Raw genomic sequence first — 23,354 nt, forward strand, 5'->3', positions numbered from 1 at the left:
TTAGCAACCCCATTATTACTTTGTTGTCCAAAGGGCCCACTGCTTCTCTGGCTGGTTTCCTGCTCCAGATATCTTCTATTATAAATAATTCTCCTGGCTTGGTGGCAATTCTGGCCATCCTGATTCATTGGGGCTCAATGGGACTGTACAGCACAAGCCTTTGGCCTGTCAAACTATCAGTTAAGAGTACTTGCGTGCCATTGGTTGAGTCTGCTCCTCTCTCCCAGATGGCAGAGATAAGATATCCTTGAGGTGGGGGAGTGAATGGGTGGGTGGGAAGACAGCAACGTTGGTGGGGGGGCACTCACCTTTAGTGGTACCTTTCTAGGTTGGTGGGAAATTCTTGGAGATTCTGTGGTGGAGTTTGAGGAGGGCATATGAGTTAGGGCTTCAGAGCAGAGTCTGCCAGACCCAGGTTCTTGCTGTGGAAGCTAACTGGGTGATTTTGGACCAGTCATAGACTTCCAGACTAGCCTGCCTCACAGAGTTGTTGTTCAGACCAATGGGGGAGAGGAGAATGATGTAAGCTGCTTTGGTCTCCCCCACACTGTGAAGAAAAACTGTCCTTTTCCTATGTAGAGACAGCAGGGAGAGGGAAGGTGATGGAAACCTGAAGTCAGAGGGGCAGATAAAGTGATGGCTCCATCTGGGGGTTAGCTACCCTACACCTGGCTGCTTACTACTCTTCAGCAGCAGCAGCCACCCTATGACAGCCACTGTGGCACAGGAGTTAGGACTTCAGAGTGGGATCTGCCAGACCCAGGTTCTTGCTGTGGAAGCTGACTTGGTGATTTCGGACCAGTCACAGACTTCCAGCCTAGCCTGCCTCATAGGGTTCTTGTTCAGGAGAATGATGTGAACTGCTTTGGTCCTCTCCCTCACTGAAGAAAAACTGCCATTTTCTTAATGGAAAATCCATTCTGTGTTTTCCTTGCAACTGTGTCTGTGCTGCAATGTATTTCAATGGAGTGGCGCTCAAGTAGTTTCACTTTCCAGCATTTGTATGGCCAGTCGAAGCTGTTGCTTCCTGGAGTTGTCTCCTTGCAAATAAAGGGCTGATGACTGAGCCAGCTTGTCTTTGCTGAATGGACCTGAGAACTGGTGCCTACTGAGTACTGTAACCTGGAAAGCTGCACCCAATCTGAGTAGAACCAGGGAGTGGGGGAGAAGCTTGCAACCAATTTAATGTTTCCCCATGCTCAGAGCATTTTGTATTTTTAGTTTATATTTTTAGTCTCTGCTGTGATCCTTGTGCTTTTTCTTGATTTTTTTAAATTGAATTGTCAAATCCTACTATTCCCCACCTTTCCATTTTAAACACAATATCACAAGAGTTTTAAGCATGCTTGTATTTTAAGTAATATATATATGAACATATGAAGCTGCCTTATGCTGAATCAGACCTTTGGTCCATCAAAGTCAATATTATCTTCTCAGACTGGTAGCGGCTCTCCAGGGTCTCAAGCTGAGGTTTTTCACACCTATTTGCCTGGACCCTTTTTAGTTGGAGATGCCGGGGATTGAACCTGGGACCTTCTGCTTCCCAAGCAGATGCTCTACCACTGAGCCACCGTCCCTCAATATTGGAACTGGTGGTCATATATGAACAAATGAAGCTGCCTTATACTGAATCGGACCCCTGGTCCATCAAAGTCAGTATTGTCTTCTCAGACTGGTAGCAGCTCTCCAGGGTCTCCAGCTGAGGTTTTTCACACCTATTTGCCTGGACCCTTTTTTGGAGATGCCAGGGATTGAACCTGGGACCTTCTGCTTCCCAAGCAGATGCTCTACCTCTGAGCCACAATCCCTCCTACATATGAAGCTGCCTTCTACTGAATCAGACCTTGGGTCCATCAAAGTCAGTATTGTCTACTCAGACTGGCAGCGGCTCTCCAAGGTCTCAAGCTGAGGCTTTTCACACCTATTTGCCTGGACCCTTTTTTGGAGATGCCAGGGATTGAACCTGGGACCTTCTGCTTCCCAAGCAGATGCTCTACCTCTGAGCCACAATCCCTCCTACATATGAAGCTGCCTTCTACTGAATCAGACCTTGGGTCCATCAAAGTCAGTATTGTCTACTCAGACTGGCAGCGGCTCTCCAGGGTCTCAAGCTGAGGCTTTTCACACCTATTTGCCTGGACCCTTTTTTGGAGATGCCGGGGATTGAACCTGGGACCTTCTGCTTCCCAAGCAGATGCTCTACCACTGAGCCACTGTCCCTCCCCAATATTTAATTCTGTTTCTCTGTATCCTTCACAAAGTTTATATCTGTCATTACATTTTATGACATGCATGGCCCCGCCCCACAAAGTCTCATTTATGTCAGATCTGATCTTCATAACAATTGAGTTCGACATTGCTGCTCTAGAGGTATTGAGCTGATTTGTTCTGAGCGCCGGATATGACATAAATGTTGCTTTGTTGGGCTGGGCCATGTGTAGTGCCGAGTACCAGAGACATAAGCTTTATGAAGGACACAGGCAAACCCAATTAACAATATTGTTTTTTATTCAAAGCACAAGCAAAAGCAATTGATTTCTAGCAGTACCCCAAAGGGTACCATAAAGGCGGGGGGGGCATCTTACATTTCCATACAGATTAATTACCTTTTGTTTATACATAGCACTTTTAGGAGATGACTCATCATCATCGATCATCATCCTTGCAAGTAAGTAAGGTGGGTTTTTTGCACACACACAGCCAGCTTCAACTGCTAACCCTGGCTACAATCCATCTCTTGCTCTTTATTTCTTCCCTTCCCCTGTCCTACCTCTGAAGATCTCAAGGAGTCACATCAGACTCCCCGCTCCACCACCATCCTCAATCCGGTGAAGTGGGGGCAGACTGAGCGACTGGTCCTGGGTGACTGAGAAGAGAGAGTCTGAACCTGGCTCTCCCAGATTCCCCCATCCCCAGTTCTCATCCCTCCTACATTTCCCACAGAAGCAATGAGGCTAAGAGGAAGGCCTGGCAGAGAGGCTTTTATAACCTCCAGGGAGTGGTTTTGTCCTCTCATGACTCCTTTTATCTCATGGGCTGAGAAGGGTGGGAAGAAGGGAGGTTGCCATCCCCCACACACAGCAACACTCACCCTGCCTCCCAGTTCTGTGACTGTTCAGACGTGCAGGGGTGACAGCAGTGCCCCTTTCCGCCTTCACTCCTCCACTTGCTTCCAAAGCCAGGTCTTTCCCCTCAGAGTGGCACGCACAAGACAGTCCAGTTGACTCCCAATCCACTTGAGGCCCACTCCCCCTCTCTTCCACACTGACCCTGTCCCTTCATCAGCAAACCACCATTTTGCATGCCCACTCACACCAGCCCCCGGGTTACCATTTGAAAAAGCCAATTCGTGCAGCGTTAGCAGTGCCAGCTACTCAACTCTGACACCGCCCCCCCCCCCAATTTAGTGGCTTCGCCAATCCCTGCTGAGCTGTGGTTGGAGGAGGCAGGAGGGAAAAAAACACCACACCTATAATAATAATAATAATAATAATAATAATAATAATAATAATAACTTTTTATTTGTATCCAGCCCTCCCCGCAAGCAGGCTCAGGGCGGCTCACAACATGTAAATACAGTGTACAATAAAACCATATGCAATAATTTCAGTTATAAATTCCAGTTATAGATTCATATACAATTTCAGTTATAAAATCATCCTTAAAATCATTAAAATTACATTAGAATTAAGATCATGGTGCTATAATTAAGATCTTTCATAAAATCCAGTGACTAATACATAAAACATATCCAGCAGGACTTTCTTGGCTCGGTATCAAGTGAAGGCTATTTTAAAGAGGTGGGTCTTACAGGCCCTGCGGAATTGGTCTAAACATCGCAGGGCCCGTACCTCCTCCGGGAGTTGGTTCCACAGTAGGGAGGCCGCTATGGAGAAGGCCCGATCCCGGGTGGACTTCAATCTGGCCTCCCTCGGCCCAGGGATATTCAGCTGGTTCTTTCCAGCTGACCTCAGCGCTCTCTGGGGTTCATACGGTTCACTGCCATTCCCCCCACCGCCACTATTTTACCTCAGCCTCTTAGCCCTGCCCTTAGCCATTTCTTTTCTAGTTCTCGACAGCTTCAACCATACACAACATCTCACTGAATGTAACTGCTTGCCTGCCCTCCTCCCCAGCAACTCTCTTGCCCGCTTTCCCTCAGGCTTGTGGGATGGGTAAGACTGGCCAGTTCCAACCCGCAAGCGGCACGTTTGACATACCTGTTCCAGGGATATGACTCTCTTGTGTTTCCTTTTTAGCTTCCTTTTAACTACTCCCCTCATTTTTGCAAAGTTTCCTTTTTTTGAAATAAAATATGACCCTTTTGGTATATAGGGGTAACTTTCCACTGAGCCGAATGCTGAGCTTAATAGGATTGTGATCACTGTCCCCAATTGTAATCCCAATTCCCATCTTCTACATTTCCCACCAAGTCTTGAGATCCACTCAGAACCAAGTCCAAGACCACTACCCCTCTGGGTGGCTCTGTGACCAACTATTCCAGTGCACATTTATGATGTCTGTTTCTAGAGTAGGAGTCAAGCCTATGTTTACCCAGTCAATGGAGGGTAGTTAAAGTCTCTATCCAGTTCAGAGCAGGAGTAGATAGAGCTGACTGGCTTATACAAAGTCAAACTATTTTAGTTCAGTCTTACTAGACTAGACTACTAGACCACTGATTTCTTCTGATTTTTTCCTTAAGTCTGAAATATTTATATGCCACGTGGCCTCCAACTGAACACGGTACAAGAGAGATGGTTTCAGCTGGAGTATGGCTTCTGGTTCGTCTCACGGTGGTGGAGCAGCAGAGATGAACATTGTGGGAGCTGTGAGGTTAAAGCTGCCCTAGATGATTGGTGGTGTTGTCGGTATTCTCCTTGGCCTCCTAGCGCTATGTGGTCTGCCCTGACTGGCACAACACCAGCCGGAGAGCCGGTTTGGTGTAGTGGTTAAGTGTGCAGACTCTTATCTGGGTTTGATTCCCCACTCCTCCACTTGTACCTGCTAGCATGGCCTTGGATCAGCCATAGCCCTGGCAGAGGTTGTCCTTGAAAGGGCAGCTGCTGTGAGAGCCCTCTCCAGCCCCACCCACCTCACAGGGTGTCTGTTGTGAGGGAGGAAGGTAAAGGAGATTGTGAGCCACTCTGAGACTCTTCTGAGTGGAGGGTGGGATATAAATCCAATATCTCCATCTACCTCACAGGGTGTCTGTTGTGGGGGAGGAAGGGAAAGGAGATTGTGAGCCGCTCTGAGACTCTTCTGAGTGGAGGGTGGGATATAAATCCAATATCTCCATCTACCTCACAGGGTGTCTGTTGTGGGGGAGGAAGGGAAAGGAGATTGTGAGCCGCTCTGAGACTCTTTGGAGTGGAGGGTGGGATATAAATCCAGTATCTTCATCTACCTCACAGGGTGTCTGTGGAGGGGGAGGAAGGGAAAGGAGATTGTGAGCCGCTCTGAGACTCTTCAGAGTGGAGGGCGGGATATAAATCCAATATCTTCTTCTTCTCTCACTGCCATCCCTGCCTATAGAGATTCTGGTGACCAATCTGACCCCTTCTGTATACAAAGCAGGCACTCTTCCATGGGGTTTCCCTCTCCGTGATGAGAGGTTTTTAAACATAGTTCTTGCTTGTCTTAAATTCCCCCAAGAGGCCATGTTTTTATGTCACACCTGATGCAATGGAGAGCCTGGCGCATGCTTTTATTATTGAGGGAGAGGGGCCAAGATGACTGCAGTGTTGATACTCAGAGGGGTTGGCTGATCCTACTAGCAGATGCAAGGGGTACCTCCAGTGTTCTCTCTGAGCTGAGTTAGTGTGAGGTGAGCTAGCTCACATTTTTTTAGCCTCTGGTTCATACATTTTTTGTCTTATGAAAAATGACCCCAGAGCAAACTAATGTATGCAGTAGTTCACACCTTTAATGCTATTAGCTCACAAAGTAGAATTTTTTCTCACAAGACTCCACAGCTTAGAGGAAGCATTGAGTACCTCATATGACTGGCTCTAAAAAGTGCCGGGAGTCTTTCATGGAGTTGTATTCTTGAACCCGTTGCTCTTCTTCTCCTGGGTTTTGTCATTTGCTTGATATGGGGAGGGGCTGTGGCTCACTGTCAGAACATCTGCTTGGCATGCAGAAGGTCTCAGGTTCAATCACCAGCAACTCCAGTTAAAAGGGCCAAGTAGGAGGTGATGTGAAAGACCTCAGCCTGATACCCTGGAGAGCTGCTGCCGGTCTGAGGAGACAATAGTGACTTTGATGGACCAAGGATCTGATTCAGTATAAAGCAGTTTCATGTGTTTATGTGTTCATATGAATTTTGTACACTGTCATGTATGAATTGTCCATTTCATCCTGTCCTTATTTTAAAAAAACAACAACAACTAGACATGTTATTAGAGGATGAGCATCGATGGAGTTTGGACACGATGGCTAAATGGGAATTCCATGTTCAGAAGCAGCAATATATCTTCCAGGACCTGTTGCTGGGGAAGGCTTTGGGCCCTGTGCTCAGCTAATGCACATTCATGGGCATCTGGCTCACCGTTGTGAGACAACGGGATGCTGGACTCAAGGCAGCTTTTGGTTTGACCCACCAGTGGTCTTATGTTGTGGTTAAATCCATCACGTCCTGTGCTGCAGCAGCTAAAAGTGTATCTGTATGTCAGCAGTTGATTTTCTTTCATGAAGAGGTTAGAACTCCATCGTGATCTTCCAAGGGCCTCATGACTATGAAGATACATTTGAAAATGAAGTGTGTAAGCAAGCACTGAACAAAAGAAGCATGAGGAGTCAGCAAATAAGATTTTTAAGCGCCAGGGAAGGGAGGGGGCTTCAGTGCTGTGTATGGCTCCTTAATGCCCCAGACTAACGAACCTTCCAGAATTACAATTTATCTCTAGATTATTCCCTGGAGAAAACGGAAGCTTCAGAGAGGGACCTCTGTGGCATCACATCCCCACTGAGCTGCCTCCTCTCTCCAAGCACCACCCTCAGGCATGATTCCCAAATCTCCAGGAATTTCCCAGACCGGATTTAATAACACTATCCTCTGTGATAGTCAAACCAGAGTCAGTTATGTATACTAGTAAAACAGGTAGAATAATGTATAGAAAATGAGGAGAAACGACAATTTGCATGATGATCGCAAATTGAAAAAAATGTACCTTGCTGTGATTCTTGGGCTAGTACTCTGTTCATATGCAATGAGTAACATAACTTTTGACCAGGGCTTTTTGGGTAGCAGGAACTCCTTTGCATATTAGGCCACACACCCCTGATGTAGCCAGTCCTTCAAGAGTTTATAGGGCCCACTGTAAGCTCCAGGAGGATTGGCTACATCAGGGGTGTGTGGCCTATCATGCAAAGGAGTTCCTGCTACAACCCCCCCCCCTGCTTTTGACACATGAGCCACCTATTGCATTTGTATTGTACAGCGACTAAAAACAAAGCAAAGGAGATACTGACAAATCTAATTTTTTCTAATTTTGATGGAAAATTTCATGTACAAGTATTTACCTTCCTTGTTCACCAGAAATACTTTCTGGGAATAGTTTCCGATTCTGAGAAAATACCAAAAGATATTAGAGCTCAGTGAGGTGTGGCAGCCATTTTTGGTCTAAATTGAAGGAAATTTTTTTGCCAGAAATGTTGGGAGACATCTTAACCTCTAGTATCCAGCAGTTCTCAAGTTACTCTCAATTCGTATTTGTCTTGTTTTCTAGGCATACTTACCAATTCTGAGAAAAATACCAGGAGATATTAGGCATCAGTAGGGAAGCCATTTTGCTTTCTGCTTGGCTATCCTTTTTTCTCTCATTTTCTCCCTTTGCAATAGGATCTGACGGCTGATCTTCAGGGAGCTGGCTTGATGTGTTTCTCTCGCCTGGGAGGAGTAGATGGAGAAGAGGCCGCCTGTCTGGCCATATTTGGAGCCATGATCCTCTCTTGTTTCCTTCAGATGGAGCTGCTTGAAGCAGAAGATCTGCTGCAGATTTAGGCAACCTTTTGCCATAATGGGTACAGCTCAGTTTAGTTGTGAGGGCCCTTTCGACTTGCTGCAGAAATGTTACAAAACATACATAAGACCTCTTTCACTAGCAAGTTCAAGGCAGGAGGGACTTCTATCTGCTTCGTCTTTGGGTAGATGTCACTCTGTGTGGGTAAGAACTTCTTTGACCAATTAGAAATGCTTCTGTATGACCTTGGGTTGCCAGTTCTGGGTTGGGAAATACTTGGAGAATTTGGGGGTGGAGCCTGGAGATGGCACAGCTTGAGGAGGGGAGGAGCCTCAGATTGGTACAATGCCCTCGAGTTCACCCTCCAAAGCAGCCATTTTCTCCAGGGAAACTGGTTTCTATCATCGTGGATCACTTGTAAAAGCAGGAGACCTCCAGGCCCCACATGGAGGTTGGCAACCCTCTGGCCTGGTTTAATTATTTTTACTTTGAAGCTGCAGGGACACACACTTTCATCATACCTCCTACACTGAGTTTGTTTTTAAAATATGAAGGCCTTCTCCCCTCCCGATGTAATAAGCATGGCTAAATTTAACCCATTTGCAGGTGTCTGCTGCTGGCCCTCATGATTTTCTGAGCTTTTAATTTATTCTTGCTTTGTCCCTCTGCATAATGTGATCCATGCCTAATCCACAGTATTCCAAGCTTGGTTCTGTCAGTAAAATACAGGTTGGGGGGCTTTCCCGCCCTAATGAAGAAATAGAACCCTACCCCAAAAGTTAAATATCCAATGAAACTGGAGCTGCTCTAGTTTATAAGTAGAGGAATACAAGACCAAGACACTTTTAAAATAATCAATGTCTTATAAACATGTCCAGAAGCTCCGGGTAAATGCTTAGTCCTAGTGTGAGAGATGTTGCACAGGAGCTGATAAGGGGACTGTTATACATTCTCAGAGCGGGGAGGAGAGGAACGCTGGACTTTGCTTCTGTTAGGGAAACTGTGGTGGGATGCTGGCTGGTTATGCCAAACCCTCCACACGTCGGTCTTCTTGGAAGCTGCCTGCCTGCTGAGAATGGATCTTGCCAAGACTCTGGACTTTGAGTCGTCCCTCTGGACTGGAATAGTGACGGACGCAGAAGGATCTCTCTAATAAAAAGATATTGGTGGGTTTTTGCTTTAGTTTTTGAATGGTGCGTGCACTTGGGGGTGACGGGGTTTATAGGTATAGAATTTCAAGCTTTCACTAATATCTCCTGCAATATTGTGGTAACCCTGACGGTCCTTGAACAAAAATATTTTAATATTTATCCTACAGCATCTACAGGCTGAGTGACCACCTCAATGCAGTCCTTTCCTCCAGCTTTGTAATCTAAAATTACAAAGGGTGGGGGGCTTGTAATGGTCTGTGGCTACTGCCAAGTATGGAATTACTAACATCAGGCAAACCCCACTGGGCTGAAGATCTATGAAATTCAGTGACCTGTATACAAGATCAATAGTGATAGAGTTTTGTTCCAGTCTTTGAAGAATGTATTAATATTTTGAAATATTGAATAACCATGGTAGAGAAAAGGAGAAATAAACATCGCACCGCTGCATAATGGTTAAAATAGCAAGAAAATAGATGACTAGAACAATTATAGTTAAAAAGTTTATTGACTGAAATGCAAATTAGTATGATTCACATTAGTCGGATATAAACTGTATCATTAAAGAGCAATTATTAGCTAATTATAACCCAGCATTTAAAGAATGGTAAAATGGTAGTTTTAAAACTAGAAGAATGCTACTAAAGCTGGTGGTTAGACACACGACTGATGCTGCTGATTATATAATTATACGAGAGTTTTGATTAAAGATTAAAATAAATAAGAAGAGGTCCAAATTAATAGTGCAGTCCTCAGCAGAGTTGTAGAACTATTGAGTATGGTGGTGGGGGGGATTGTGTGGCAGGCATTTCTGGAAGGGGCTTGTTCCTTGCCCAGCCCCCATAACATCCAGCGTCACTGCCTCTGAATATGGAGCTGCCATTCAACTACAGTGGTTAGTACTCATTGGTGGACCTATTCTGCATGTCTTTCCCCCACCCCTTAAAAGCCATCTGTTTAAAAGATTTTTATGCTGCTTTTTCTTCCCAAACAGGGCCTACAGTTAAAATATAAAATTCAGTTAAAACAATTCTAGGCTCAAGGTCATTCACTGCATCCTATAGCAGTGAGTTCCACAAAACAGTGATGTATTATTTGAAGCAGTATTTTCTTTTATCTGCCATGAATCTCAGGCCCATTCACTTAACTGGGTGTTCTGTTATTTTGAGAGGGAGAAAGTGTTCTCTGTATCCACTTTGACCAGGTCATCCTTAATTTTACAAACCTATATGCACTGCACATACATTTTATAAACTAGGCATCTAGAGCAGGCCTGGCCAAATACCTTGCATATTTTTATGTGGAGGCTGGAAACTGTCATAAAATGTCTCATAATGAACTTACAATCAAATAAAGATAGTTTCCTTTAATATGATTGTATTCCTTTAATATAATCAAATCCCTTTCTTCGGTCTCCTTAACATGCTCCTCTTTAAAAAAAAAACATCCAAAATAATAATCTAACCAAATCCTCTTTTTTTAAAATAAATAAATAAATTTTTTTTAAAAAAAATAAATAAATAACACATTCTGTATATGCTCAGAGGTACCTTTCATTACATTATACCATGCCTTCTTTACTTAAAGAAGGGGCATAGCAAAAGGTAAGTGCAGAAGCAATGCTAACCAGGCATGGATAAACTTAGAAGGGGGAACTCACTGCTAAAGGATGCAGTGAATGACCTTGAGCCTAGATGTGTTTTAATTGAATTTTATATTTTAACTGTAGGCCCTGTTTGGGAAGAAAAGGCAGCATGAAAATCCTTTAAATAGATGGCTTTTAAGGGGTGGGGGAAAGACATGCAGAATAGGTCCACCAATGAGTACCTTCTGGTACCTGCAAGTATTTTTTTCTTTGTGGAAAGAAAACGCACATGAACACATGAAGCTACAGCAAAATAAATGATTTATTCCAAAGCATCTCTCTCAGCTTAATTTGGGTACGAAAAAAAGAGAGCCCCAAACGGCTTGAATTCTTCAAGCAGACGAAGTTCTGATACTGTGAGAAATGGTGGGTAAAGCAGGACTGAGAACCCTCAGTGTTTAATTCTACACCAAGGTAATCCCAATTCTGTGTCATATATTGATCATATTGTAGTATGCAACCTGGCATGTGGGAAAAGTTATGAGTACCAATGTAGTACAGTGTCAAATGAGGATGGGGGAGTCCTGAGTTCAAATTCCTCTCTGCCCAGTCTGCCTCACAGAGTTTTTGTAAGGATAAAATGGAGGCAGAGAGAACTATGTACATTGCCCTGCCTTTATATTTATTTGATTCATATATACCCTGTCTTTCTCCCCAATGGGGGCCCAAAGCAGCTTACATTGTTCTCTTTTTTTTTATCCTCACAACAAAAGGTAGGCTGGTCTGTTGGATAGGAAGGTTAGAATCAGAGAGTTGGAAGGAACCGCTAGGGTCATCTAGTCGAACCCCTGCACAAACACCTCCCCCTAAATTCACAGGTTCTTCATTGCTGTCAGATGGCCATCTAGCCTCGGTTTAAAAACCTCCAAGGAAGGAGAGCCCACCACCTCCCAAGAAAGCCTGTTCCACGGTCAGGAAGTTCTTCCTAATGTTGAGGTGGAAACTCTTTTGATTTAATTTCAACCTATTGGTTCTGGTCCTACCTTCTGGGGCCACAGAAAACGATTCTGCACCATCCTCTATAGGACAGCCCTTCAAGTACTTGAAGACGGTGATCATATCACCTTTCAGCCGCCTCCTCTCCAGGCTAAACATGCCCAGCTCCTTCAACCTTTCTTCATAGGACTTGGTCTCCAGACCCCTCACCATCTTCATTGCCCTCCTCTGGACCCGTTCCAGCTTGTCTATATCCTTAAAATGTGGTGCCCAAAGCTGAACACAATACTCCAGGTGAGGTCTTACCCGAGCAGCGTAAAGCCATACCATCACATCACGTGATCTGGACACTATACTTCTGTTGATACAGCCCAAAATTGCCAACTACATGTTAGGAAATTGCTAGAGATTGGGGGGTGGAGCCTGGAAAGGGTGGAGTTTAAGGAGGGGACAGACCTCCGAGGGGTATAATGCCATAGACTCCATCCTGCAAAGCAGCCATTTCCTCCAGGATAACCAGAGTTGCCAATCTCCAGGTGAGGGCTGGAGATCACCTGGAATTATAACTCCTCTCAGTTCCCTTAGAGAAAATGGCTGCTTTGGAGGGCGAATTCTATGGCATTATACCCTGCTGAAGTTGCTTCTTGCTCCAAACCTTGCCTCCCAAGACTCCACCCCAAAATCTCCTGGAACTTAGAGTTGGCAACCCAAAGGGGAACTGATTTCTGTACTTGGGCAATCCGTTGTAATTCCAAGAGATCTCCAGGTTAGCAAGCCTAGAAAGAGAGAAGGAAGCCAGAAAGGGGAAGAGCCTATGGGGGCTTTTAGGGAAGGGAAAGAGGAAATAGTGAAGGATGGAGAAATGAAAAGCCTCTCACAACTCCTTGTGGGTTCTATAGACAAGTAGACTAAATCTGAGGATACTTAAATCTGATGTTTGGAGCTGTGAACAGGCATGACAGAGCTCTCCGCAAACCTGAAAAATGCCCTGGGTTTGCTGAAAAAAAAGTGAAATCTGAAAAAAAAAATTAGAAAAGTTTAAAAACCTCAAAATGATAAATTAAGTTCTTGCAGTTCTAACAAGTAGATTCCCTCAGGCACTGTTAACTAGGCAACCACAGTATGCCAAGCTTGGTTCTGTCAGTAAAATACAGGTGTGGGGGGGCTTTTCCGGCCTATTTTGGCCTTTGAGGGTGGGCTCATTGGGACAAGCCCAGCTAGGGTTCCCAGTTCCAAGTTGGGAAATTCCTGGAGATTTTGTGATTGTGTCTGATGAGGGTGGGATTGGAAACGGGGAAAAGCCTCAACTGAATATAATGCCATTGAGTCTTTTTCTTCAGGGAAAGGATAATCCCTTCTCGAGAGTTCAGTTATAATTATGGAAGACCTCCAGGTCTCACCTGGTGGTTGGCAAACCTAGTCTTGGAAGCAACCTAGAGGGGAAAGTGAGGAACCACCCCACAAGTCTTTGAGGGTTCTCTACAGTGCAAATGGGCCTGGCCCAGAAGGAGATAGGGTTGCCCACTCCAAACTAGAAAATTCTTAGAAATTTGGGGACTGGAGGGTGAGGTTTGAGAAATGGAGGGGACCTCAGAAAGGTATAATGCCATAGACTTGACCCTCCACAGCAGCTGTTTTCCCCAGGGGAACTAGAGTTGCCAGCAAGGGGAGAGGTGGGGCTGGAGATCACCTGTAATTACAACTGATCTCCAGATGGCAGAATGGTTGCGCTGGATAAAACGGCTGCTTTAGAGGATGGGCTCTATGGCATATTCTAATGTCGTTGCTTCCCTCCCCAAACCTTGCCATTCCAGGGCTCCACTCTCAAACTTCCAGGAATTTTCCAACCTGGAAAGGGCAACCTTAAGGAGAACTGACGACTGCTGTCATTTGTTTATCCAACAGTACTCTCAAACTACAAACCTAGTCCTTTGGGGGAGTGCAATCTCATCCATAATATAGAAACATAGAACAAAGCAGTCGAATTGCACCTTTAAGACCAAGTTTTATTGAGAACGTAAGCTTTCGTGTGCTAAGCATACTTCATCAGACGAGGGGACCTCATCCACCCCCTGCACAATGCAGGAAATTCACAATTACCTTCCACCACCATTCCCCCTGGGTCCCCTGTTCCATGGACAGAGGAAGGCAAAAAAATCCCCCTCCAGGATTGCTCACCAATCTGGCTTGGAGGAAAATTCCTTCCTAACCTCAAAATGGAAAATTCAGTGTGACCTGACCTTCCAGCCGGAGAGCCGATTTGGTGTAGTGGTTAAGCGTGCGGACTCTTATCTGGGAGAACCGGGTTTGATTCCCCACTCCTCCACTTGCACCTGCTGGCATGGCCTTGGGTCAGCCATAGCTCTGGCAGAAGTTGTCCTTGAAAGGGCAGCTGCTGGGAGAGCCCTCTCCAGCCCCACCCACCTCACAGGGTGTCTGTTGTGGGGGAGGAAGGTAAAGGAGATTGTGAGCCGCTCTGAGACTCTTTGGAGTGGAGGGCGGGATATAAATCCAATATCTTCATCTACCTCACAGGGTGTCTGTTTTGGGGGAGGAAGGGAAAGGAGATTGTGAGCTGCTCTGAGACTCTTCGGAGTGGAGGGTGGGATATAAATCCAATATCTTCTTCTTCTTCTTCTTCCAATCAGACTCTGCTGAGGTTAGATAACTTGCCATGATCACTCATGACCAGCTCATTCAACCCACTTCTAATTCAGAAAAGCAACAGAATAATTGGGCCTGAAAGGAGGCTGCCCACTATATCTGTATGACTTGCTAATCTGGTCATGCATTCTTCTAGTCAGGAAGAGCTTGCCTAGAATGATAGCTCATGCAAAGACACAAGGTGGTGCCCGGTGGGCTCTTTCATCGATGGGACCTAAGAACGTACAAGAAAGTGTGACTTGCCTGTCAGAAGTTTGGGTAATGCAGTTCTAATATTTTTGCAAACTGAGGAAGAGGCGTACAACAAACAAAAACACAAGAAGGGATTTCCAGATTAACATTTATTTCTCTCGCCAGTTCTGGATACAGGACCCACTCACATGCGCTTACTTTACCAGACAAATCAAAAGGGTAAGTTCTGGGTGCTGGGAAAAGTTGTTATGCATTTCCCATAAGGGAAGAAAGGGACTGTTATCTGGGACATGCGCTATTTGGAGGATGAGGCAAAGACACCTCAGTCCTAGCCCACTTCAGCAGATGTTTTTCAGGAAATTGTCAATATTTTTGGAGATTATTCTAGTTGCGTTTGTGGCTGGTGTAACAAAGGTGGTGGAAATCTTCCACTCCCTTTCCAAAGCTAAGCTTTTTGCAAAGTCATTGTTTCTAACAAGTATATAAAGAGTGCGAGAAGGAAGACCAAAGGTGGTTGCAAAAAGCTGAGATTAATCTTCACATCCCTCTGAAGATTTTTGCACCCTTGTTTTGGTTCTCCTCCTGGACCCCAGCAGCTGGAGATCCCAACACATGCCCTGGTAGGAGGCAGTTGATTCTCATGCAGTAATTAGAGATCTGTGAGGAAAAGAGCAAAACAAAGAAGATGAGTCTATCAATGCTGTTGACAGCACCAGCTCATAAAACCTTCGCGTCCATACCTATTACTGTGGGGAGAAACAGCAGAAGGACTTGGGCTTTGCACACTTGCTTTCCATTCGTCACTGTGGAAAACAAGATTCTGGAGTAGATGGGCCTGATCCAGCAGAGCCATTTTTATGTCCTGATGGAAGATGTTTGTCTTGGCTTCTGAAGGTGCTTTGTCAGCTAATCCAAGTGTGTGCTGTTCCAAGGACTGAATAGGACCACAGCAAATCCTGCAACAATGGACCTATAATCTCAGATCTGGTTAAGGAAAGTCATAGAGGTAGTCTTGACATAGTAGGACATCCAGTTATTTTTTTAACATGAGCACTGGAAAATTTAGTTCCAAGCAGTCCCAGAGCACCTGCCAATAGGATCTGCTGCAGTGGAATGTGTGTGTGTGTGTGTCTGTCTGTCTGTCTGTCTGTCAGGGAAATATGGGGGGGGGGGGCTTTGTAATATATCAATCAGCCCCTGGCCCAGTTTGTTCCTCAAATTTTCCAGTGCATGCACCAAAACTAAGACAAAAGCAACAAATAATTGCTGTCTGTACCACATGCACAGCTCTGCTGGGTCTCTTCTTTTCCCATCTCTTCATTCCGGGATAGAAAGAGAGGTTATCCCTGGAGGACCCAGAATACAGCAGGCTGGTTTCTGAGTCTGGGTGCTCAAGATCCTACAATACACAACAGCTCTGAAGCTGCTTCTTAGACACAGCCTCATCTCGAAGAGAGTGATAGATGCCGGGTGGAACCTCTCTTGCAGCAGGAAGTGGAATCTTCTGCTTCATACTGTTGCTTTCTGTGCACACAAAAGTGAAGATTGTGGGTCTTTCTGGTCAGGAAAGGCTTGCCGTCTTCCAGGGGTGCCCTGACATTCCGGGAGCAGCTGGAATCCCTGGAGAAAAAAGGGGCACTTGGCACTGCAGGCCAAAAGGTATGAAAGAAGCAGAGCAGAAATTATCCGATTGTCAGCACTTTTAGAGGATATATTAGTGACCAGAAAGATTCTAATTCTAATATTGTCAAGTGTTATAACAGTGTGGGGGGGAAAGAATCTGACAGAAACTTGATATAAAAGAAAGGGGAAGAGTAAACTGAACAATATATATTAAAGCTTGGACAAAGTACATTATGAGGAGAAAGGATTTGATAAAGAGGAGTGATTGTGGAGTGAACGTGTGTGACACCTCAGAAATTGTTAACGTACACTGTTTTATTAACTGAAGAGACAAAATATCTTGAAACCAATAAACTTATTGTACAAATAAAGTTTTGTTTTGTTTTATGCTAACCTGGAGTCCTATGTTATCCTTAATATATTAAAAGCCCTGTCATGGTGGCAAAATGGAGCACTCTGATTGGTTGGGATGGAGTGGGATTGTGGTGCATTGACTACTGGCTCATAAGCTGTCTGTTACCACTTTGGACTTCCATTAGGTCCCCTCCCTGTTTTCTGCCCACTGCAACCTACGGCACATTTCTCCAACCTCCAAACCTCACTTGCCTTACACGGAGCCCCATTTCCCTCAGATGGAGCCACCTCTCAGACACTTCTCCACTCTCTCCTGCGCCCACCTCTTTGAAAACTCTGGGGGCCTTCCACCCCTGAAACCCCTATCTTGCACAGAGCCACATCTCTGCCACTTCTCTGCCCTCCGGGGCCTCAGACTTTGCTGCGCCCTAACAGACAAACACCATGCTACTCCTCCAACCCCTGTCCCGTGCCCCTCTCTCCTCACAGCTGAGTGACTTCCACTCAGTCCTCACACATTTTGGCTGCCCCAAAATGTGCCTGTGGCATCAGTGGTGGTCTCAATACAACTCACCTGTGCACTATGTCCATGGCAGCCCAAAAGGTGGCGCCAGGGCCCAGTGCATGTCCCACACAGTCGGAGGCTGCTTCGGGCCCTCTTTCAACAGTCTCTAAGCCAATCAGATGCGTCCCTCCTTTTCTTCTCTGCTTGATTCCAATGGTGCCGTGGCTCCCCCTTGCTTCCAGACTTGCCTGCTCTCCCCTGTCCCATCTATGGCTCCTGTAACCCTTGGCAACCCTTGCCCGGCACATTAGGTCATCCCCTCCTTCCCACCTTCCCTTCCTTCACTATTACATGCCACTGTCTCCACAGAGCTTTTGCACACTGCACCAGCGGTGCCCCAGCAACACCCCAAATGCAACAGGAGCCTGCTTTTAGGGCTGCTGCTTCTGCTTCATTCCAGTCTGCCCACCTGGGTTCTAAGATGTGCAACTGGGGTGTGTGTGTGTTATGCATTACACAGAGGACTGGAAGGTAGGAAATGTCACCCCCATCTTTAAAAAGGGTTCCAGAGGAGATCCGGGAAATTACAGGCCAGTCAGTCTGACTTCAATACCGGGAAAGTTGATAAAAAGCATTATCAAGGACAGAATGAGTAGGCACATTGATGAACACGGGTTATTGAGGAAGACTCAGCATGGGTTCTGCAAGGGAAGATCTTGCCTCACTAACCTGTTACATTTCTTTGAGGGGGTGAACGAACAAAGGAGACCCGATAGATGTTGTTTACCTTGACTTCCAGAAAGCTTTTGATAAAGTTCCTCATCAAAGGCTCCTTAGAAAGCTTGAGAGTCATGGAGTAAAAGGACAGGTCCTCTTGTGGATCAAAAACTGGCTGAGTAATAGGAAGCAGAGAGTGAGCATAAATGGGCAGTCTTCACAGTGGAGGACGGTAAGCAGTGGGGTGCCGCAGGGCTCGGTACTGGGTCCCATGCTCTTTAACTTGTTCATAAATGATTTAGAGTTGGGAGTGAGCAGTGAAGTGGCCAAGTTTGCGGATGACACTAAATTATTCAGGGTAGTGAGAACCAGAGAGGATTGTGAGGAACTCCAAAGGGATCTGTTGAGGCTGGGTGAGTGGGCGTCAACGTGGCAGATGAGGTTCAATGTGGCCAAGTGCAAAGTAATGCACATTGGGGCTAAGAATCCCAGCCACAAATACAAGTTGTAGGGTGTGAACTGGCAGAGACTGACCAGAGAGAGATCTTGGGGTTGTGGTAGATAACTCACTGAAAATGTCAAGACAGTGTGCGTTTGCAATAAAAAAGGCCAACGCCATGCTGGGAATTATTAGGAAGGGAATTTAAAACAAATCAGCTAGTATCATAATGCCCCTGTATAAATCGATGGTGCGGTCTCATTTGGAGTACTGTGTGCAGTTCTGGTTGCCACACCTCAAAAAGGATATCATAGCATTGGAGAAAGTCCAGAAAAGGTCAACTAGAATGATTAAAGGGCTGGAACACTAGGAAGAAAGGTTGAAACGCTTGGGGCTCTTTAGCTTGGAGAAACGTCGACTGCGGGGTGACATGATAGAGGTTTACAAGATAATGCATGGGATGGAGAAAGTAGAGAAAGAAGTACTTTTCTCCCTTTCTCACAATACAAGAACTCGTGGGCATTCGATGAAATTGCTGAGCAGACGGGTTAGAACGGATAAAAGGAAGTCCTTCTTCACCCAAAGGGTGATTAACATGTGGAATTCACTGCCACAGAAGGTGGTGGCGGCCACAAGCATAGCCACCTTCAAGAGGGGGTTAGATAAAAATATGGAGCAGAGGTCCATCAGTAGCTATTAGCTACAGTGTGTATGTGTACACAGTGTGTATGTGTGTATATATATCTATACAACCTTTTTTTGGCCACTGTGTGACACAGAGTGTTGGACTGGATGGGCCATTGGCCTGATCCAACATGGCTTCTCTTATGTTCTTATGTGACACAGAGTGTTGGACTGGATGGGCCATTGGCCTCATCTAACATGGCTTCTCTTATGTTCTTATGAGGCACACAGCACGGAGCCACTGGCAGAGCCACTGGCAGAGGCTACCAGGTAACCATGAGTGCGGTGGGAGTAGAATAATTGGTGGTGGGTGAGAAAAGAACAAGGAACCGAGTGCTTGAAGCTATGGCAATGTTATATACCCAGAGACAGAAATAATAAGAAAGTTAAAGACATACCATATCTAACCACACAATTAAAAGAGATTGGCTAAAATCAGTGCCAAGCATTCTGGGGATTGTAGGCTGTCACTTCCTACTGCGACACAGGCTTCACAAGCTCCCTAGGCCTCTGTCTCACAGCACAGATTAGGGTTGCCAAGTCCAATTCAAGAAATATCTGGGACTTTGGGGGTGGAGCCAGGAGACTTTGGGGATGGAGCCAGGAGACATCAGGGCGGAGCCAGGAACAAGGGTGTGACAAGCATAATTGAATTTCAAGGGAATACTGGCCATCACATTTAAAGGAACCGCACACCTTTTTAAATGTCTTCCTTTCATAGGAAATAATGAAGGATAGGGGCACCTTCTTTTGGGGCTCATAGAATTGGACCCCCTGGTCCAATCGTTTTGAAACTTGGGAGATACTTTGGGGAGAGTCACTAGATACTATACTGAAAATTTGGTGCCACTACCTCAAAAAACAGCTCCCCCAGAGCCCCCGAAACCTCCAGATCAATTCCCCATTATACCCTATGAGAATCAATCTCCACATAGAGAATAATGCTCCGCAGATGTGAGAGGATGCAAGGACTACAAGTCCCAGCATGCACCTCGCGAAGGGAGGCTGGACTGGAGCGAATAGCAGGCCAGCGGTGGGCGGGTCTTTGTGAGCCGGAGGAAGGGAGAAGCCTGAAGCCAAGCAGGGAAAGAGACACGATGCCGTTCCACCCCCCCCCCCCACCATCAGATTTTTAGATAGCGAGGGATTAGGCTGCTAACCCAGGGGTCCCCTGGCAGGGTGGGTGGGTTGAGAAGCCTAGCACAGATTATGACAACAATATATGAAGTATTTGCCCAATGTAATTAGATGGGAATTGGCTGGGTTCTGCAACACATTTCGCTCAGATAAACATGTTGTCTATACTGAATATAAAGAGACAGTATATGACAGATTCAGGTTAGGTGCTGATTACTTCAGAAAGAAGTTTAGAAGCCTAGTGCCCCAGGGAAATAAAAAGGATAGTAAATTGGCAATTAGCGGTGAGGTTTTTTGCAAGCTATTTCGTGAATAAAATCTTGTCACTCCACCACTGTTGACATAGTACATGAACTGGAGACCCCTTGGCTATCTTCTGGCATAATATTGGACCAGTTCAGCCAACTGTCCCAGGATAAGGTTGACAAGACCCTGGTTGCTATGAAGCCCTCTACTTGCCTCCTTGACCCATGTCCATAATGGCTGGTGAAGGCTTGTGGTGATGGAATACAGGTTCCCCTGGGAGATATTATCAACTTGTCCCTGAATTTGGGGACTTTCCTTCCCAGGGTTCTTGAAGGAAATAGTGGTGAGATCACACTTGGGGGGGGGGGGGAATCCTTGGATCCTACAAATCCAGCCAATATTGAACCTTCCATTCCTGGGTAAGATAGTTGAGGGGGTGGTAGTGGAACAGCTCCAGGTTTTCCTGGATGACTCTGAAGGGGCAGCCCTGAATAATTAATGAATACCCCTATAATAATAAATGAAAATATGTTTTTTGCCTTCAGAAGAGAATGTCTGATGTTATGTTTGAAGCAGCTGCAATGTGTTAGAAGCAGACAGCTTTCAATGGAAGTGGATTGAAGGCTGTAAAAGTAGATAACAGACAGGCCTCTCTGAGAAGCTCCTTGTTAAAGCTGATAAGCAGAGGGACAGAGGAGTGGAAAAATACTGGAAGGAAAGCAAGGAGATAGGGCATCTTGAGTAGATAAGCCTGGGGGCTTGCCTGTTTGTTTTGGGGTGTGAATAAAAACGGTCTGTATGAAAATAACTTTAACTTAGTCAGTTGGAGGCTTATGCCGGCTACGTTCTGCTTTGGTGCCAAAGTAAATTCATTTCATACCAGCAATGTGTGCGGTTCCGTTATTTTCCTGCTACAACTCCTCTATCCTGGACCCATTCCAGATCTGGCTTCTGCCATGGATATGGGATGGATATGACACTGGTCACCCACTCAGATGACCTCTGGATTGGGATGGGTCAGCGCTGCTGCTGTCACTTGATCTAACAGCAGTGTTTGACATGGTTGACTATGATCTTATTATCCACTGCCTCAACAACATGGGGGTACATGGGGGGGGCCTTGCAATGGCTTGTCTCCTTTCTCCATGGTTGGGTACAGAGGGTTGCACTTGAGGAGAGGGTATTGATATGTGGTGTCCTTCTGGGGTGATCCTCTCCCTGATTTTGTTTAACATCTATACGTGCCTGCTTGCCTTGTTGGCTCAAGGGTTTGGGCTGGGTTGTCACCAGTATGCTGATGAAACCTAGCTATATCTGTTGATGGACAACCAACTGGACTCCACTCCAGATGTTTTGATCAGGACGCTAGAAGCCATGGCTGGCAGGTTATGTCAGAGTTGGCTGAAATTAAACCCATCAAAGATTGATGTCCTGTGCCTGAGGCATGAGGGGAATGGGATTCGGAATCCATCGCCCAACCCTTGATGGGGCACCATTGACACCAGTGCCAATGGTCAGATCAAGGTGTAAAGATTAAGTTAATCTGCACAGGACAAAGAGATCAGTGACACCACAAATTATCTATTTGACTTATGGTCAAAGGGTGATAACAGGTCATCTTACTACATGCTAGATCCAGACCTCATTTTGGACAGGAGCTCACAGGAGCAGAGCTCTGGAACCTCTAAATTTTATTGTGCTCTTTCCTTCTTAACCCCCCCCCCTCCAATACTTGCTTATGGGCTCCATTGTTCAAACCCCTTGTGAGAATTTTGCTGAACTCTAAGATTTGACAAACTTTCTAATATCCCCCCACAAAAACTGAGAAAATAACCAACACATATAAAGCAGACAGATGGAAATCTTCATCATGCCACCGTGGCCGCATAGGAGAAAGTAATTTTAAAAGTATGATGGGAGTAAAGTTTTATTATGACAAGTTTAAGGTAGATGCTGAAGCATTTTAAGGTAGATGCTGAGCTGATATAATTTAGTACACCTTCTGGTGATGTCAAGGGTGTGTGGCATATGCAAATGAGTGTTGCTAATTAGTTGTGCTAATGAGCTCCAGCACCTCTTTTCCTATTAAATGACTCCTGGGATCCTTATATTTTCTTTGGGAAAAAAAACTTGGGGGTTGGGGGGTGGCTCTGAAGTAAAAGGAGATCCTTTAAAATCACAGCAACATACATATAAAACTCCACATTAAATCATAGAATATGTAAAACATAGAATACATAGAATATTTACATAGTGAAAACATCATAGCTATCATTAAAGACGAGGTAGACAAAGGTCTGATTCAGTTGTAGGTTAACTTCATGTTTGACAAGGTAGAACTCACAATTTCAGGGGAGGGACGGTGGCTCAGTGGTAGAGCATCTGCTTGGGAAGCAGAAGGTCCCAGGTTCAATCCCTGGCATCTCCAAAAAAGGGTCCAGGCAAATAGGTGTGAAAAACCTCAGCTTGAGACCCTGGAGAGCAGTGGAGGGATGGTGGCTCAGTGGTAGAGCATCTGCTTGGGAAGCAGAAGGTCCCAGGTTCGATCCTCGGCATCTCCAAAAAAGGGTCCAGGCAAATAGGTGTGAAAAACCTCAGCTTGAGACCCTGGAGAGCCGCTGCCAGTCTGAGGAGACAATACTGACTTTGATGGACCGAGGGTCTGATTCAGTATAAGGCAGCTTCATATGTTCATATGTTCCATGAGTCTCAGGGGGGCAACAGAGGTCTTCAGCATGTTCATTTTCTACTACTGACAAACAGACTGGTTCAGCTGTCTGCACTCCGGGCAGTACACTGTAAAAAAAGGATGACCCTATCCTACCTACCTACTCCCCAAATTTGAGAATTTCCATGATCACACCTCACAGTTTGAAAACATTTAGAAGAAGAAGAAGAATTGCAGATTTATACCCCGCCCTTCTCTCTGAATCAGAGACTCAGAGCGGCTTACAATCTCTCATATCTTCTCCCCCCACAACAGACACCCTGTGAGGTGGGTGGGGCTGAGAGGGCTCTCCCAGCAGCTGCCCTTTCAAGGACAACCTCTGCCAGAGCTATGGCTGACCCAAGGCCATTCCAGCAGGTGCAAGTGGAGGAG

At 45.6% G+C, this 23,354-nt stretch overlaps 1 protein-coding gene across 1 annotated transcript in view; it reads left to right on the plus strand.

Moving 5' to 3' along the window:
• The window catches only part of CD164L2 (CD164 molecule like 2), a 60,291-nt gene extending 51,149 nt beyond the window's left edge, over positions 1-9,142 (plus strand). The window contains exon 6 of the mRNA XM_060257995.1: positions 7,841-9,142. Coding sequence (XP_060113978.1) covers positions 7,841-7,847 — 7 coding nt within the window. The 3' untranslated portion in view covers positions 7,848-9,142. The remainder of the gene's footprint in view (positions 1-7,840) is intronic.
• The last annotated feature ends 14,212 nt before the right edge of the window (positions 9,143-23,354 follow it).

Source organism: Heteronotia binoei, chromosome 17, assembly GCF_032191835.1.
Source record: "Heteronotia binoei isolate CCM8104 ecotype False Entrance Well chromosome 17, APGP_CSIRO_Hbin_v1, whole genome shotgun sequence".
NCBI classification, from domain to species: domain Eukaryota; kingdom Metazoa; phylum Chordata; class Lepidosauria; order Squamata; family Gekkonidae; genus Heteronotia; species Heteronotia binoei.